This window comes from Ischnura elegans, chromosome 5 (genome assembly GCF_921293095.1).
Source record: "Ischnura elegans chromosome 5, ioIscEleg1.1, whole genome shotgun sequence".
Taxonomy (NCBI): domain Eukaryota; kingdom Metazoa; phylum Arthropoda; class Insecta; order Odonata; family Coenagrionidae; genus Ischnura; species Ischnura elegans.
The window spans coordinates 27,872,764-27,892,242 of NC_060250.1; the positions used below are offsets into that span (position 1 = coordinate 27,872,764).

The following is a 19,479-nucleotide window of genomic DNA, read 5'->3' on the forward strand; positions in this document are numbered from 1 at the left end:
AGAAGCAAGAGGGCTTCCAAACCAATTTGGAACAACTAACTTTCATCAAGACCGTACATAGCTAACATATCGACAAAAAAAGCAAGGTAATACTACAAGAGAAGTCTTTTTAGAAGTAAATGTACACAGGCCATTATAAAAAAGTAGGCAAGTAGAAAGAAAAAAGAGGCAAATAAGTTCTTTCACTCTTCAGTAATAAATGATGAGCTGAACACCTGCTTCAGACATAATCCAATCATTCCTTTCAGTGAATGCATGGATATAGTGAGGGGTAAGGAAGCATGCAAGCTGGAAATCATGAGGAATAAATACAAAACTCTCTCCCAATTTCCTGTGCCTATCATGATGGTAGGAACTCCTATGACAGAACTTATCAATTGGGAACAGAAAAGTTGGTGTACAATGGTTAACTCAATTATTTTATATGTGGACATACAAATACATAATGCACATTTTCAGAGAATGTACATGGAAAGTTTTTCTTAAATAAATAACGAAAAATCACGCACTATATGTTTTCCTTAACAACTGTCAATATGATTCTGACATCTACTCCTGAAGCACCACATTACTGGCTTTTTCCAAATTCAACAAATTCTTCTTGTAGCATTCAATACTGCACAGAGGCAGTCCAGTTTTTGAGCAATTGTATTTTTTCAAGTTAAAACATCCATCCACAGCACAGGCAACAGGTTTTGGTGGATCCCTGGAAAAATAGAACAGTTAATCCTAAGAAAATAATTTTCTAGCAATAGATACCAGTGAAAATTTGACAAAAAAATGCTAGCTAAATATGTACACAAACACCAAAATTTTCAATCAAACCATACTTTTGAATTTCTAACATAAATTCATGGTAATTATTTAAATCACAGATTGAAAATGAAGAGCAGCAGCCATCAGAAATTCTCAAGAGGTTTTTGTATTCAATGGGCATAGTAGACCACTGCAGCGACTCTGTCATACAAAAGCAGACCAAGAATAAGTAGGTACTGATACAAATATCTCCCTATACATCACAAAGGTTCTTGCTTTCGTTGCTTGTATGTGTAAGCAGTGGCGCAGCAAGGGGGGGGGGGTTTGGGGGATAAAACCCCCCCAGAGCTCACAGAAATTTTTAAGTTAAATCTATTTTACTTAATTGGATTAATATTACTCATAAAATAGTGTAAGAATTGATAAAATATCCCTCAGAAGGCCGTAAAAATCACCATTTTGAATCATTTATCTTAATTTTTTTCCAGCGGAAGGCCTCTGCACCTCCCGCTTACCCTGGCGGGTATGCAATACTCCAAGCCCCTCAGTATTAGTTGCGCCTGAAACCCCCCCTAGCCTTAATACCTGGCTGCGCCCCTGTGTGTAAGAGTGTGTGTACAAGTGTTTATATGTGAATTGGCTATTTGAGTTGAGAGGCTGGGGTTTGGTCCCTGTACTGAAACTCTCCCCTTTCCCACACACCAACATTATTTAATTTTGGCAAGGTGGACAAAGAGTGGAAGATATTATATATATTGAGTTTTCATTCCAAAATGTATCTTTGAGCCTGAAGAGCTCAATTATCCCATTTTCTATTCTTTATCCTTTTGTATAAGACTAAATGAGCTTGGATAGGAGTACCTATATTACAGAGCCCAGCAAATACTCACTCCACTGTCAGAGCTTTGAGAGGAAAATCCATTCCTTGCGGCATTGAAAGTGAGTAACCACTCACTGTCATCAGATAGCGAAGCCTAGGAATGTGCTTCCGAACACTGAAGACTTTTGGCCTTCCTACTTTGGACGTCTTGGAATCTTGCTTTCTAAGTAGCCTGTCCATCGTTTTTTTCTGAAAATATCATTGAAGAGTCAATAAATAAGTGAATATGAAAGGATACAATAATAAATCTCGGTTCTTATCAATAGAAAAAAATTTTAAATACAAGTGAAACTCTGCAAGGTAAGGGAATGAGAGGAAGTTGTGCGACAATCATGCACAGAAATGATACAATAGTGCTCACCATCAAAGGGCTACACAGTGAAAATGAAAAGTCCGGGAAAAGTTTGAAAAATCAGTATGAAAAATTTCTAAGACTGAGAAGGAGGCAGCTCCCATTCTAGCAGTAGAGCATTAGAAAAGGAGGCTGTTGAACAGCCTCCTTTTCTAATGCTCTACAGCTAGAATGTGTAAAAAGTGTAACAAAAGAAAGGGGACAGAACATTACAGTTTGCTAAAAAAATTTCCATTCACCGAATTTGCAAGCGACCCACGAAATTTCTAACTAACCTTGTCCTTCTCACGTTTTTCTTCCATCAATTGCTTCCTTTTTTGTAGCTTAACAGCTCTCTGCCTAAGCATTTCTTCTGTCACCACCACCTCCTTATAACCTAACATGAATATGAAAGATTACACTAGCACATGGAATTTCGCAGGTAAACCATTACCATTCTCTTCACAACATCTCGAGTTTGTTACCTGTGGGTAATGCGAGCAGCTGCTCGCCACCGGGGCTGGGCTCTTTGTCTGTCTTCTTTTCAAACATAGCTCTCTGTCGAGCTGTCATTAACTTGGGATTTTTTATTTTCTTCAGTTCATCATCTACCTTCAGAACAAAACATGTTGACAAGTACATTTTACACAACCTGATGCCACAATAACGATTTGTCAAATTTATTTAAATAGTATTCGCCTAACCTCCTCAAGTTTCCCAGACTCAATAGCGTCAAGCCACCTTTCTTCCTCACTCGAAGTACCACTATCCTTACCCTTCCCTTTTTTCTTCTTAGCCGTATTTTTCGGAGACGGGGTACTCTGCGACTGACTATGGGTTTTATCGACCATTTCCGACGCAGGGCCTCGACTTTTGAACTTTTCATTTGATTCAAACATTTTCCCACTGTTTCAGAAATAATTCATCGTCTAAATAAGCTATTAAATTCAAAAACTAATATTAAATCCATTTCACAAACATACATTGTTTCTGATGGTCCAGCCTCTTCATCTAATGCCTTTCTCTTTTTATGTTTCTTGTGCTTGTGCCTTTTGTGCTTTTTTAATGGAGATATTTCCCCAGCATCTGTAAAATATATTCATCAAAAGAGTCAACAAGACAAGAAGAAACTCAATGAAAAATTAGGTATACTTACCAATATTCAATTCATCGTCTTCACTTGTCTCTTTCTGCTTCAACAAGGGCTTGGATATTATCGTTCTAGGTTTCCTTATCAAGTTATTTGCATTACTCATCCTCAATTATGTCTTGAAAGTCTAGTAGGATTTTCTTCAATCCGCAAGGACGGACCAAAACCGCCGTATTATCATCAAATGAATTTCAAAACATGCAAATCGCAACTGTAACTCTCCACTCATCTGCTACACAAAATTTTTAAAAAACTTTTCACCACCGTGACAACGTATGACCGCTATTAAACTGTCCCACAATTGCCAATATCATTCATTTCACGATTGATATTTCCACGAAAAAACAAAACTCATGGATAATTACCATGGACAGCCCACAATAGACCCAAGACCGGCTAAACCGGATGTTGTTACTCTTGTGTTTACACAGGAAGTACATACAGTCAAATTACAAACTAAGTTTATCAGAGTAAAGCCGTGTCCCAATTGGCCATTTGGCTATGCCAATTCCAGGATTTAGCCATGACGCCATCTTGGAAGGATGTCCCAACTCGTTAGCCAGCATAAGGGAGGGAATTTAGGCAGCTAACGCGGCCGCCAGATTTAGGCATCGAGGAGTGCATCCTTCGCCCCACTTTTCCCATGATTCAAAGCGTGCAAAGCGTCTTCAGGAGAAAGGGCATCATGGCTGTCAACAAGGGATAGTACTTGTTTGCAAGTAGTGTTGATATTTTAAGACTTGTTCGAATAATTATTAATTTTTATTTTGTTTATAATAATGAAATTGCGTTAATGGAAGTGTAAGAATTACGGAGAAATTAGTTAAAGAGAAGGCGGCGTTAATTTTAATGCTAAATAATGTTTATATGCTTCTTGTGTATGATTATGTTATTTTATAACTTTTTATACCGATCACATGTTATCTTTTGCTACCGTTTACTTTTCTAACGTGTTAAATAATGCTTATTGATGTTTATATGCTTCTAATATATTCTTAATTATGTAACACTATGTCTAAATTATTATTTAACACTTTTTGTACATTAGGTTAACACCCGTAAGAATAAACAATTATTATTATATGTTATTGGACTAAGTCCCGAAATTGTAATAATACTCGGAATAAGTAACAAAAATTAAAATGTATGGTGATTAAAAGATGATACCGAAACCTGATTTATGTACGTAAACCATACTTTAAATAAATTTTGAAAATAAATCCCAAATCAGACGGTAACCGTATGAATAGACTAAATAGACATGTTCTAATAATACAAAACTAAAAATTAAATTGCTAAAATATAAGGAATTCAAAAAAGTACTTGGTTGAGAGACGATTTAAATATTACAAACCAATTAAAAGGGATATACGTTAACATTTCGCCACCAACTTAGCTAAAACCTCTTTAACAAAACCATACGGAACTAAAAATACGAATTTGAAAGTATACCCCTACTTTACTATTACAAAAAGGTTGTCTAAGATACTAAAATTATGATTAAATACTCTTCTCCGACATCTAATACTCAAAATCACTTTTTAACAATTTAGGGTGGGTTTTGTTCATCATTTGTTCAAATCATTCCGATTATCTCTTGTTTTGCATTGGCCTAGTGCCCAGTAGATGGCAGCACCTCCGTAAGGATGTCCCAATTCATGCTCCCTTGCGGTTGGCTGCCCAGAATCTGGCTGGCTAAATACATGATGCCTAATGGCTAACGAGTTGGGACACGGCTTAAATTTTTCGGACTTAAATGACTTTAGAATTGCACATTTATCCACATAATTGTTTCGTGAAATGGGAAAATCATCGAATTATTTTTCTTTGGGAAGTTAATAAGCAAATGTGAGATGGAGGCGAGGCTGAATCGCTGGGATTATGTCACGCTTCCAGTACCCCTTTCAAGTGTGCTCAAGTGGCAGAGACGGGCAGAGAGGCAGAGAAGAGAGAGGTTGAGGGGGCTGTGGACGTGAAGCGACACAGCTAGCTGAAAGTATTCATCGTCTGTGTGTTTACCTTTCAACATCAACGAGTGATAGACAATAGTTGGCGTCATGGATGTTGACAAAGTTGTCGGTACCAATTACGGATTTCTCTGGGCTGCAATAAGTACAACCTCTTTTTTTGCTAGCAATCTGTTGCTTCGACGTGTGGTTCCCTCATGTGCCAAGAAAACTAAAAGCCAGGAGTGGAAATGGAGGAACACAGCTAACTCCCTGTTACATTCCTTCATTGCGGGATCCTGGTCATGTTTTTGGTGAGTTGCATTGACTGCTGGTATTCTCGCTTGTTGAATCAGGAGGTTTATCTGTGAATGGAGTTGAAAACAAATAATGGGCCATCTCATTGGTTGTGGGTGGATGATGTCTATTTCAGCGCGAAGTTGTCATATTTTCGAAACTTCCTATGTACTAAGGTTTTGTTGAGTAGGGTGTGTCACTTTCAGGCTTAAACAGTGAAAGCGTACGTCTCATAATATATATTATTGCTATTAATTATGAACACCGTCAATTCTCCGGCTTCAAAGTAGGTAATACAACGAAAGATTATCGTTCTTTACTTCTTCCCTAATTTTTTTTAATTCACGTTTTTTAATGGTATTTTAGGGGGAGTCTGTTGGTCCAAGTGGGGCGATGGGACGTGTTATATAACATTCTCTCTATATATACGATGCGTTTGATACGCTCTAATTGACATTGCACTGCGTGCCATCCAGTTTTCAGGCTACCATAACAAATATTTCGTTAAAATATTGTTTGAATTGGGCTTTACGTGGTTAAAAATAGCTGGAGTAACGTGTAATTTATATGAAATATAAGAATGTCCCAAATTATTCTTATTTGTTCCGTGGAAGGATGGCTGTAGGACTGGCCGAAATAATTGATTCATGTTTGGTTCGAATTTAGAGGGGTAAAAGATGCATGGTGTGGTGTTAATGTATAATCGGTGGCATAAAGTGGTCTTCGATATAATTTTTTGGGGTATTTTTGGGACGGTTGTTATTCTACTAGGGGTGTACGAGTAGTGTTTTAAGATGGTTTTGGGGCAACAGAGAAGGCCAGTCGTGATTTATCGAATGTTTGCTGTGAAGATAATGAGCACGCACGTGAGGTGGCCCAGTTGCATGATATTTTTTAAGCAATAGGTTGTATTTTTGTGCCCCGTAGACTTGGGGAAGTGTTTTGTTTTCCTGTATTTATCATGTTTAAAACTAAAAGGAGAACTTTTTATGTCTGAAAAAATTATATAATCTTTCATTTAAAAGATCCAGCGTCGTTATTATTCTGCCAGGGGTCATTATTGCTCAGTATTGGGGAGAATTCCGATGCAAAGAAGTAGGATATCGTGACGATAATCATGAAGGATAACAGATGTATCCATCATGATTAAATTGCATGCAAATAAATTTTTGTTAAAGAAATCAAGTCCTATAGTTGGTGCAATTTGGTGTCTTTGAACATTAAAGTTGTCTTATAAAATTCCCGTTGATCCGTGGAGGGCGAAGGCTTAAGCCGAAGCGAGTACTGAGGAAAACGTCAATAAAAATGTTTTCGTCATGATTGGGATGTGCGTGAACTATAGCGACAATAAATGTTCGTTTTCATTTCCCAGGAAAAGGATTGATTGGTGAATTTCTTTCTTTTATGTTATATATAGGTTTTGGTGGATAATAAAGAATTTTTGTGCCTTGAGTTTTTTTGGATTAAAGTTATGAGCGGCGATTCCTCTCGTCCTATTGTTTCTTTCCTCGCTCGTGCTCCCGGGAAGCAAAAGTGATCTTGGCAACTCTTAACCCTTGTCACTAGCAGAAATCATCTCGAGGTGGTAAACAAACTTCGATCTGTTGATGTTGTGGGTGTTCCTCATATGACCGTGGCTCCACTGTTTGCATCTGAGGGTTGAAGGGGGAACCAGGCCACTCTCTTTTTCCCTTACGCGCTTATTTCTTTTGATTTCTCTGCCTAGCGAGGGGGCGTGGTTCGACCGCAACGTTGCCAGGTCGTCGTTACGCGAAAAAACTCCGCCTCGCAATTGCTAGGATTTCATCAGACGGTACTTTTACATTCAAATTACGCACGCCTTGTTTGCGTGGGAATGACTTGAATATTTTCCTCCTTGATTAGATTTTAGATTGATGCGAAGTAGGGAGTATGGACTGCAGTTGCTTTTCCTGTGATAATTTTCCATTCATTAGTCAGAATGAAATAAAAAAGTGGTCCTAGATCTTTCAAATAACGCTTCGGAGGATATTTTTATTTGTCATTTTTAACTTGTCTTCGCCAAACTCATTATAAATCAAGGAATGTTAGCACTTACGTTGATCGTCCACAGAGCATGGAGAAATTCGATGTTTGGATGGCTAAATTCATCGGATCATGGCATTGCCTTGGGTAATGAGGTGGATTGACCGTACAACTGTGGCCGTATAATTTTGGTCAATGATGTCATCGGGTTGTCATTTTTGTAATGGCCCCGAATCTTGCCGTGCTGGGGTGACATCGTTGACTTATAGCCTTATTTATCGTTTCCTTTACGTGCTCAGATCCGGGCAGTTCAAAGTCCTATGTGTTGGGCTATTGTTTCTTCTGTTTTTATTTTATTTTGTGTATTGCGAGATTACAATTGGCTTCCGGCTCATTCCATGACCCCGCTCAAACTTAGGTTTTGCTATCGTATTCCGGGTTGGACTGTCCAGGCGGTCGGGCGAAAATCAGGGATGGCAGTCGAAACTAAACGAAAGTCAAAACCAGTAAAATTTCAATAGTTTCGTTCCTGGGAGCGAAATGTAGAAACGAAACGAAGAAGAATTTAACCCGGAGAGCTAAATTCAGGGTCGAAACGAAATCGGAGTCAAAACTACTTTGGGTCGAAACTAAACCAAACCTCTGAAACGAAACACAGATTATGTTTTCGCACTAGAGGGACCACGTACTTCACCACCAAATAGTATAGTTTCGACCCACACACAGTGTACGAAATATGGTATAATGGAGTTGAGGTTCGGCTTACAGCCATTAGATGAATATGGCACTCATATTTTGACCGTAATCCGGAGAACGGTGAACGCAAACTGGCTATTCGATTTTTAAGCTCTCAATACTTTAACATCTCCACATTCTTTCATGAAATGGGTCGAAACTATTCCCTCCACTCAACTTCTGGGATCGAAACTTAACTATGAGCAGGGGAGTTTCTAATTTAGTTTCTCTCCTGGGAGTAGAGTTTCGTTCCGGGTCGAAACTAAAATCCTTGGTGACTTTAATTTCGTGCGGGAACGATACTTATCCCAGGCCTGCCGGGGCTCCGGACGGTCTTGAAGACCTATTTCAACCTCAAAGACATGTCGACTGTAAAAATTGCGCCATAGTTCTATCATACAGACTTTAAACGATCCAAAAATACCCATTCTTTCGATCTACTTTACCGTTACCGTTTGTGCCCCGTTCACCCAAGTATTTTCTAGGCGGCTGTTAACATAATTAATGTCTAGATTGTGAGTTAAAAATAATTAACTACTGAATAACGAACTACAGCTTTAAATTTGAAACTCCAATGTTTTGTGGAAAGCTAAAAAACTTGCTCACTAGTTCCTTTTTGGAGTCTTTGGTCCCGTAGCCGCCTGGGCCCTTGCGTAACCAGTCCCCCTCCTCCCCCCGGGCCCTATAGATGCTGTGGCAATGCTCCTCCTACTCAATGTCCGCCGTCGTCTTCGTTTCCTAAAGGATTCGGAGGGCACGCCTGGTTAGTAGCCTATTAGATCGTCCATTGCCGTCCGTGGCCAAGTTTAAAAGAGAATTTAATGACTATCATGGCATAATGATTGATATATAGAAGTTATAGGCTGTAGTTGCTTTTCCTATGATAATTTTCCCCCATTAGCAGGATGAAATCAAAAATTGTTCTTATGTCTCACAAATAATGCTTCGGAGGATATTTTTATTTGTCATTTCTAGTTTTTCCTTGCCAAAAGCATAATAAATCAAGGAATGTAAGAAATACTTTATGTTGATAGTGCACAGAGCACGGATACATACCATGTAATACCATAAGTATGTCTTCCTATTTAATTTACTTTGCCATTTAAATAGAAATATTTTATGAGTTTCGCATTTGCGTTTAATGTCTATCACTTTTTCGTATGAGGTTCTCGGAAACCCCCGCACTTCTCCGTATTCATCACTCCCGACCAGCATATATTTTGTATTGATCTTTTCATTTTACTTACTGATTTACTTATTTCTTTCTTAATACTTGCGCTAACATCTTGAAAATTTCAGGTATGTAGTAGATCCTTATGAAGAATAAGCTGTTTTCAAATTACGGTAATATTACATGTTATGTAAAACTGTGATAAAATGTTTGTCCTATCCCATGCCAATTTATTTACTTCCATCGATTTGATCTTCCACGTAGCCTCCTTGACCCGCCGAAGGTGCTTATGTCTTAATTGTGCTCCACCGTGCCTTTTCTACTCATTATCTTCTCTGCACCTCCTCGATTTTCATCCAACGGTCATCAGTATCTATTCTTCTACAACGTCACAGCTTTTTTTTCTGATCATTCCATTACTTCCGGCGTAATTATATTACGCATTAGGTGGCTAGCAAGGTATTCCGTTGATGTGTTTACCATTTGGCATATTCCCTGCGTGCCGATGATAATTTTCGGAGTAGGGGAGCTGTTGCTTCCAGTTACGAAGGCTGACTCAGTCATTGCCACCAAGTTTCAATGAGTTTTTTTTCCATCTCATGGCATGGTTACAAAACTATATAATATTATTGTTCGGAAAAATATCTGATTACTTTTTCCAGAATTGTGGTCAATGCACAATTGAAAATAACGTAAAAATGTACATCATTAACAAAATGGAATGTGAAAATATAGTAGTGAGTTCAGTCTTCGTAAAAATAATGCTGCTTCCTGCTGCGTATTTGGCCATGTAATGATATATTTTACATTATTATTATATAATACTTTTTAAAAAACATTTACGATTTGAGGTGTTACCAAGTTTCTAGTATGATGACAATTTAGTCATTTACGAAAATAACGTTAGCAACGATATAATTCCAAAAGAGCTATACTGCTTACATAATTATATCTTCAACATTAATAAATGCAATATACTAATATATCGTGCGAGGAGTTTACATCTTTCAATTCAACCAAATATGTTGTCAATAACTTTTGCATCGCTCGCGTTTCGGGCAATTGGAAAACATTATTGACTACGATCCCTTCATCCGTTTTCAGAGTGGAATGCTTTTAGATTCCCCTTATCTCCTCCTCTGCTCACAACTCCCTTTGAGAGCGCGTTTAATTTGCGCACTCAGCCGAAAGACTGACCGTCACGTCGCGATAATATCATTTCGACATCGACTACAAAAACGCCAACGCCTCAATATAGTGCGTGATCCCACCAAGAGAATTCAACTCATCCAGATGCTTCTTTTCCGCTCCGAAACCTCTCCTGGGACGGGAGGTATTCTCTTGATTTTTCTTCGTTTCTTGGTTGCTTTCACTAAGGAACTTGATGCAGTTAAGTCGCCCACGTCGGATTCGTGATCCTTTTGTCCGTCCTTGGTGATGTTTACAGAAGTCGACTTCTCGGATCCAGTTCCATCGTTAAAATGGCTTAGCTCACACATCTCTGATCTGATAAATTCGCTGCCAACTACTCTGTGTGGTAACGGTGACAGAAATGGCTATATTTGAATTCCATGGAGGTATGGTTAGATTCAACGACGCCGAAATTAGTATTATCCCTATATTCATCCTCTTCGCTTGTTAATTTGCCCTTCAGGCGCGGCCGGCAGATCGCAAATTTTCCTTTTTTTCGTAAAATGTTCGAAGGAGTCAAGAGTCTGAGAGGCAGAGCTATAGAAGACTCTCAAGCTCCAGGGGTGGAGTTCGTTGGGTGAAGGGGGAGTTGTTACTAGTGATGGAAAAATCTATTTCGATTGAAATCGGAAATCGAATGGTAACTGTCAAAGATCTAGGAAATCCAGATCGAGCCATGACTATCGATGTTTCAACTTCGTTTTTGATCTCATTGTCAGCAGCGTCACTATCGGTCTATCATAGCGTCCTCCGTCCCATTTGTTAGACTTCTCTCTAAGCCCAGTAAACTTGGAAGGGCACGCCCTCGATTACCAAGAAAGAACCTTAATTTGTTGATCTGCCTTAAAAATTTTAGTGAAGCGGAATGGTTCCAAGCGGTGATCCCAAAGCTTGGATATGCATGCTTATGTAAATTTTTTACCACTAATATTTCAAGCATTTCTTTTAGTTAATTATTTTCTACCTATACTACCCAAATCTCCAATCAGTCTTTGCAGTGTTTTTCGAACGAATGATAAACATGTTTTTGTGCAAACTGTTTTTTTAAAGAACCGTCGCTTTTTATGGATTAATCGATCTTCCAATTTCGATTTTTTTTAAAGTCGAGCTTTTCATTGATGATCATCATCGATTTCGACCGAAATTTTTCCTTTACTTTTCGTCATTTTCTACGGCGCCCTGGTTGTGTGCTATACATCACATCAAAAATGTTCCCTAGGTCTGGTATACGTTGATGAGTGGCTTTATTCATCGATAATTTTTTCAAACATCGTTAGTTAAGCTAGCGGAATAGAAACTCTCTCAGTAAAGGCACGTTAAAGGTTGAAAATTTTTCAATTTCCCCAGTTACATATTACGTGGGGAATCCTGCCTCTTATGAACCACTGCCCCTCACCAGCGTTTGGTCGAGGTTCGCGAAGAGGGCTGTGTCCATTCTGTGATTGATTTGTGAATCTTCAAATCAATAAATCAGGATTTTTAAGTAGCCATACATCTGTAAAAAGAATTTTTGTATGAAGTTTTTTTCCTTAACTTTGTTTGGTTTAATTTCAAAATCCAAGGAAGTCAGTTAATTACCATCCACTTCAAGTGAGACTGACAGAAATCAAGATATTAATACGAATGGATTATGGAAGAATGTTTGGTGGCTATTGGCGATAGTTTGCCGTCCCCGTAAAGCTGCGGAGGGTCTTGTTTGGGTAAGAAGAGAGGGTAGCCAAATGTTCCTCTAAAGGAAGACGGAGTTTATGGCCGTAAAGATAAGAAGGGCTGATAAGACGGGAGGGTCGGACTTTCAAGTAATTTTTTCTTCGCAGATGCCCGCACACACGTATTTCCAAGGGCGGTCTGGGGTGATTGGGGGCCCCTTTACTAAGGAGTCTTCCTCCGGGAAAAATGTTTACGAAATTGAATTCCCGGAAATGAATTTTGACGCTATTCTGGCACTAAATATCCAGGTAAAAGTTAATAAAAAATATCAATTTCTTTAGAAATAAATGTTATGAAAAGTGAGAATTTTACAGCTTATAAGTTATTTATTTAGTTATGTGTTATGGTTCTATTGTTTAGTGTATATTTTATTTGAAACCGTGCTGAAATCTAAAAAAAACTCTAAAATAGCCTTTTCGAATAACCTTATCAAAAAAGCATAAAGTTCATCTTCTGGCACCTTTATTTTATTTCTTTATTAATCGATAAGAATCACATGCGAAGAAGATACACATGGAAAATGCCATGAGACAAACGAAGATTTCAACTAGACTATATTTTAGTGAAGCAGAGGTTTAGAAACCAGATAAAGGACTGTAAAAGCTACCCGGGGGCAGATATCGACAGTGATCATAATCTAGTGATGATGAAATGCCATCTGAAATTCAAGAAATTGAAGAAATCAGCAAAGAACACCTGGCAATTAGAGAAACTTAAGGAGCCAGAAAATCAACTGGCCTTTCAAGAAGTAGTGGAGCGCAAGATAGGACTAGATCAGTCTGAAAACTCAGTTGAGAATAACTGGACTACCTTAAGAAGTGGATTTCAGGAGGCCGCTAGAGAAGTTCTAGGGATAAGAAAACGTGTTAAGAAAAAGCCATGGATCACGGATGAAATCCTAGACCTCATTGAAGAAAGGAGAAAGTATAAGAATACGAATACTGAGGAAGGACAGGCTTGCTACAAGAGAATAAGGAACGAGATTTGCCGCCAAGCGAGGAAAGCCAGAGAAGCGTGGATGAGGAACATATGGAGGATGTACAAAATAACCTCGTAAAAGGGAAAGTGGAAGCGGCATATAGAATAGTGAGGAACCATTTCAAGGAACGAAACACAAAATGTAATAGCATAAGGGACAGGAATGGAAACATTCTAATTGAAAACGAAGACAAAGCCGAGAGTTGGAAGGAATACCTGGAGAAATTATACAACGGGAGCAAACTTAGCTCAAAAGTTCTCGAAGAGGAAAGTGAAGTTGAAAAGGATGACATTGGAGCAAGCATCTTAAGATCGGAATTTGACGCTGCAGTAAGAGACCTGCGAAAGAATAAGGCCCCAGGAATAGATGACATTCCAGCAGAGTTAATAAAAAATGCAGGAGAAAAGGTCTTAACTCAACTGTATAAAACTATCTGCGATATGTACTCAACAGGAGATTTACCTAGTGACTTCGAGAAGAACGTCATCATTCCCATACCCAAAAAGAAGATAGCTGAGAAGTGCGAAGAATTTAGGACCATAAGCCTGACGACGCATGCGTCGAAGATTCTGACAAGAATCATTTACAGGAGAATTGAACGAAGAGCAGAAGAATTCCTGGGTGAGGACCAATTCGGATTTAGGAAAAGTAGGGGCACAAGGGAAGCAATTTTGGCTCTTAGGTTGATCATAGAGAAGAGAATGGAGAAAAACAAACCAACCTTCATAGCATTTGTCGATTTAGAGAAGGCCTTTGATAACGTGGAATGGAATTCAATGCTTAGAATTTTGAAAGAAATCGGCGTACTCTACAATGATCGTAGAATTATTCATAGTTTGCATAAAAACCAAGTAGCTGTGATCAAATGTGGACCAAAGGGTGCAGAAGCGAGAATAAGAAAAGGGGGGAGACAAGGTTGTGCGCTTTCCCCCTTAATTTTTAATGTTTACATAGAGAAAGCCATCAACGAAATCAAGCAGAAAGCTTCGGGTGTCAATATCCACGGAGAAAAAATTAGTATGCTGCGATTTGCTGACGACATAGCAGTCATAGCCGAGACAGAGAAGGATTTGAAGAAGACGTTGACAAACATGGAAAGGACAATGGCCAGATATCAGCTGAAAATCAACAAAAAGAAGACTAAGATATAAGTTTGCAGTAAAAGAGAGGAGGCTAAAACAAACATCAACCTAGGAAAGCATAAGCTTGAAGAGGTGAACGAGTTCCCTTACCTGGGAAGCCGAATTACCAGCGATGGACGGAGCAAGAAAGAAATACACAGTAGAATAGCGCAGGCGAAGAGGGCTTTCTACAAAAAGAAGAATCTTCCTACAGCTGTAAATACCAGCATAGAAGTAAGGAAACAATTCATCAGATGCTACATATGGAGTATGTTTCTCTATGGAAGCGAGGCTTGGACGTTGACAGCAGCAGAGAAGTCAGAGTGGAAGCATTCGAAATGTGGTGCTACCGAAGAATGATGAAGATAAAATGGATTGACCGTGTGTGTAACCATGAAGTGCTAAGGAGAGTAGGAGAAAAGAGAAGCCTCCTAAAAACATTAAGCAGAAAAGGGACAACTTAGTTGGCCACATTTTGAGGCACGATGGTCTGATGAAGACAATCGTTGAAGGACAAGTGGAAGGGAAAAAGGGCAAGGGACGGCCCCGAATGAGTTATATCGGACAGGTTATAAAGGATGTAAAAGAGAATAAATATGTAGCTATGAAGAGATTAGCGGATAGGAGAGAGAAATGGAGAGCTGCGTCAAACCATTCTTAGGATTGTTGACTAATGATGATGATGATAATCGTATTACACTGAGTATGTCGTAAGTAGTGCATCCAATGAAAACATAGGATTTAATAACGGCGGCAAAAAAAAACTTTGGTTCAAGTACACTTGGGTCTTTTTATTACACTTATCATACAGTGGATTCGGGGGTCCCAGGGCGGGCCCCGCAAAGGATACGCTCTCGAGGACCGGGAACCAAGTCTGAAGGCCGTTTTACACGGTACACGGAATTGCGCAGGTTAGAGGTGCATTAATTTCTAAAATGGCGTGGAATTGCGCGAATGCATGCACGAAATTAGAACAGGGGCTATTTTGCCGTCTCGCATCCACGCATTCTCGCACGTGTTCTAGCAATTCACCGTTTTACACGACGCAATTTTGATTGCGCCTTCACACGTACGTCAGACTGCACAATTCCGTGTAGCGTGTAAAACGGCCTTGAGACATACGCCCGTGCCACTCGAGAGGGGGAGGACAGAGGAAGGAAAAAGGATGGGAGGCATCGCCGCGATGAGGGCCCAACGACACCTCCTGGGTAAGGATAGGGAAGGAAGGGAAGGGACGAGGAATCCCGCACCGTCACAGAGGCGGGCGGGTCCTACTACTAACGAAACCAAGCGAAACGCTATTAATGTTCTAACAATCGTGGAGGATCATTCTATGAGGAAGAATGATCCAACGATCAAATCATTAGATTACACTTATCATACACACTTCACGATAGACGCGGGCGTTGTGGGGGGCCCCTAAGCTCGGGGCCCTCGGCGATCGCCGACTGGCCGACCTGGCCAGACCGCCCCTGGGTATTTCCCCTGCAACCGAAGGGGTATAAACAAAGTTAGCCACCGCTTCGTAAAGTTTGTTACGTCTTCAAGGAATCATTGCCGCTCCACATTTTATCGTTCCAAACCGGGGGAAGGGAATGCTGCATAGGGCCCATCTTGATCGTAAAACATCGGAGAGTGCTTGTATCACAAGATCATTTGTTTCCATCCCTTCCTAGGGATAGCTCCAATGATGGCGGAAACAATGACCAATTCACGCGATCATTTTCCGCGATTACTCGAGGGATTAAAATCCCAGCCCATTTCTCTATCTCTCTGCACGTCGCTTTTTCCGTCGCTGGCGCCGTTCTTCAGCCATCATTCACGCACAGCTGCTAACAACGATTGTAACGCCACGCTTGGCTCTTAATTGAATGGTAGTTGTAAATACGGTAGGTGACAGAGTAAGGGATGGTAATAAGGATGGTGGGAATGACCGTGGTATCCAGAAAATGATGGGTCGAGCGATAACAGTCTTGGTCCCTGAAAACTTATCGCTGGAGCTATCATTCATTGGGACGGAAAAAGTGATAGCGCTATTCAGGGTTTACGTCAGCAACTTTCTGTCTCTTTCTGTGGAGATTTAGAACCTTATTTTGGCGGCGAAGCGTCGCGACGGTGAGGGAAGTAGATAGCATATAAACCTACGGTTAATTACAGGTTTTTTTTTTTAATTTTTCGATCTATCATAACCGACTTACGATGCAGTGGAAAGTTTGCGTACGATCCCATAGAGTGTATTGCTTTCTTTCTTTCCTAATCAACTTGATTTCATTCTTGTGAATACAGTTAAAATTGGCGGTTTCCACGCCATGGTGGTATGTCCGACCGTTTTCAACCCGTGCTTGCAATCATGGATGGGCGGAAGATTTTTTAATGGAAATTTTGTAATCTGCGACCTCATAGAAGGAAATTTGTTATTTTCCCTTGGGAATTGCGCGCAAATGCTGAAAATGGTTGGAAATTTTATTTTACCACACAAACTTCGTGTCCGCTGTTTTCCTTAGCACATTTACTTTCGTTTACTCTCTATGTCATGACCTGCGAAAAAGAGAATTATTTTTCTTTCTAAAAATTCATTAATCAATTTTCACGTTATATCTTGCTGATACGAGCATTACCGGTTTCTACGTGTTTACGCGATTATCAAGAGAACTGTTTGTTGCCAAAACTGGTTGGGCCTGTGTCTACGATAAATTCTATGATAGCCACTAAGGGAACATTCGTCACCAAAGCGTGAACATACCATATTGTCATAAACGCCATCCGTTGAAGTTAGTTGAATTCGGCGTGGAAAATTTGACCTGGAGCCTTCGACGCATTTTGTTACTTACGATTCTCTTAGTTCCTGTGTTTTGTCTTGTCTGGTACCTGCATAACTCTTACTTGGAGAATAAATCGAGAACTTTTTTATTATTTAAACTATACATTTATTTACTTATATTGTACTAGTAATAGTGTATTAATTATGCTTGTCAAAAGTAATTTTAACTCAATTAAGGCAATGAAATTTTCAAAAGTCGTGATTCATTTTGACGTATCTACTTAAAAAAAAAAACTTTTCTGGACTTCCTAATAAAAATTGATTCGTCGATGGAATAGTGGATAACTGTTAGCTTATGTTAAGCGTTTATTTTTTGAGTGTTTTACAATGTTCAAGGATAGTTGTTATTAAATTGAGCTCGTCGGTAAATTAAAAACTATCCTAATCTTTGAATTTGTACAGAAGCTTGTTAATAGAACAATTTTTTATGTTAGAGCTGCCAAGACCTCATGTACTGCTAGTTCTGCTTTTTACACCTTTGGAATCACGTTTCTTTTAAGAAATAATTGACCACAGTTGGTATTTGAATTCGTATTGGTTTGCGGCGTAACTGATCGGACCAAAGTCGTTTTTGTGGGTCTCGCCACTTCTTATTGAGCCTGGAGGTTATGCAAACCCTCAGAATCCATTGAGCATCGGGAGTAACTATTGCAATATATGAGCATCGCGTGTTACCCTGCTGGAATAAAAACTTCCTTGAGAGAATAACGTAAATGGTTATCAGTTTTCTATTTCCCACGGAATTTCTGTCTTTTATTCTCCGTAGGATCTGTTACCGGAGTTAAATGATGGTATTATTTATTTGATGATGTTATCCCTGGGTTTAATTATCAGTACTCATCCCATCCGCTATTGAACCCAAAACCGTGGCCTGACCACGTGGGTAGGAGAGTTGTGTGTACCTCCCTACCCTTTGAACCCCAAAAAAAATATATCGTATCACAGAAATCCTTCTTGTTTGAAATACAGTAATTTAATGCCATCGAAATGTCAAGCCATTAATATGACAACGCAGGCGGAACCCGGAAATGTACCCTACTGCGGAACTCGAACAACTCTAAATAAACCTGTGGAAAAGGGCCATCTCGATTTTCTTTTAATACTTACAGGATGTCATTTCACTATACAGGGTGTCCCATTTATCTTGACCACCCGAAATAACTTTTTGTCCAGATGTAAATTCAAAAATGTGTCAAGAAAATGTCCATTAGCCGTCAGGGGGACATTAATTAGCATGATTGCCTTCCTTGTAGCTTTGTTATTTACAAAGATACGAACAGCGGTATTTCTTTTACAGATGGCACCTAAGTATATTTTTTATTCGGCTATTCATTTCCTCCAATTAAAAAAGACATACCGCTGTTCATATCTTTGTAAATAACAAAGCTACAAGGAAGGCAGTCATGCTGATCAATGTTCCCCTGACGGCTAATGAACAATTGCTTGACACATATTTTTGAATTTGCATCTGGACATAAAGTTCTTTCGGGTGGTCAAGATAAATGAGACACCTTGTATAGCGGAATGACATCCTGTAAGTATTTAAAGAAAATCGAGATGGCCCTTTTCCGCTTGCTTCTGTTACTTATATTGAGTTCTATTATGCCGCAACGACACCCGTCGCGTGGCGAGCCTCGTCTCCGTACGACTGGAACGACGCAAATCGACGCTGTAATGGGTTGGGGTGACTTGCGCGCTCACATCTGCCGTTCTGTGGCGATTATAAGGAATTCGGACCAATTGATTCCTCTTATCACCACTCTCGATGAATGACTGGCAAGCCGACAATGGCTCGGCCGAGTGGTACTCTATGTGATAACGTATTTTCGGAAATGTTGCCGCACCATTGATAACTTGTGTTCGCTGACCTCACTCTTGATTTTTCGTATCGGATTCAATGGAATTGTGAACGGTGGGAGTGTCCAAATCCTGGCGTATGTTTTTTCCGACGAATAGTTATATTCTCTTTTTTTTTTAAATGCGTCGTTCGTGCGTTGAAGTGCGTGCGGTGAAAATAAAACTTACATTATTGATTTGATCGTTTACACTATCTACACCTGATTCTTGTTTGCCTATAAGTGCGCGTTATTTTTTTCTGACGAATATTTTTTTCCTATTGCTTCGTAATATCAGGCTTAAAGATAATGCCAATTATTACAAAGTCTAAAAACAATGTCCATTTGATTGGAAGAATGGTTTGAATCCCTTGATATTTTTTTATTAAGTCACCTTCGGCGGGCCACCTGTTATACTGAGTCATCTGCAATTCAGCTGAAGTACGATAATTCGAGATGGGGAAATCACATTCGCAATGACCTGAATGCCATCTGATGGGAATATATTTTTTGCAAAAAACGTTTTAATGAGTTTGCAACTACCTGTAGTGA

At 39.4% G+C, this 19,479-nt stretch overlaps 2 protein-coding genes across 3 annotated transcripts in view; one reads left to right on the plus strand and one right to left on the minus strand.

The window, feature by feature from the left end:
• Window positions 1-398: 398 nt before the first annotated feature.
• LOC124158636 (INO80 complex subunit B) lies at window positions 399-3,582 on the minus strand. 2 transcript variants are annotated; one of them, XM_046533825.1, is made up of 8 exons: window positions 3,483-3,582; window positions 3,124-3,349; window positions 2,951-3,053; window positions 2,672-2,873; window positions 2,453-2,579; window positions 2,264-2,364; window positions 1,647-1,825; window positions 399-706 (listed from the first exon to the last, which is right to left on the minus strand). In XM_046533825.1, the coding sequence occupies exons 2-8, from the start codon at window positions 3,221-3,223 to the stop codon at window positions 550-552; spliced, it is 969 nt and encodes a 322-aa protein (XP_046389781.1). In that variant the 5' UTR covers window positions 3,224-3,349; window positions 3,483-3,582; the 3' UTR covers window positions 399-549. The 2 variants fall into 2 exon arrangements, with proteins under 2 accessions (XP_046389781.1, XP_046389782.1); XM_046533826.1 differs by having other exon boundaries at window positions 3,124-3,346; window positions 3,483-3,554.
• A 1,286-nt stretch (window positions 3,583-4,868) lies between these two features.
• Window positions 4,869-19,479, plus strand: part of LOC124158637 (TLC domain-containing protein 2-like) — an 83,815-nt gene continuing 69,204 nt past the window's right edge. Inside the window, exon 1 of the mRNA XM_046533827.1 lies at window positions 4,869-5,377. Within this exon, the coding sequence (XP_046389783.1) occupies window positions 5,175-5,377 (203 nt within the window). The 5' untranslated portion in view covers window positions 4,869-5,174. The remainder of the gene's footprint in view (window positions 5,378-19,479) is intronic.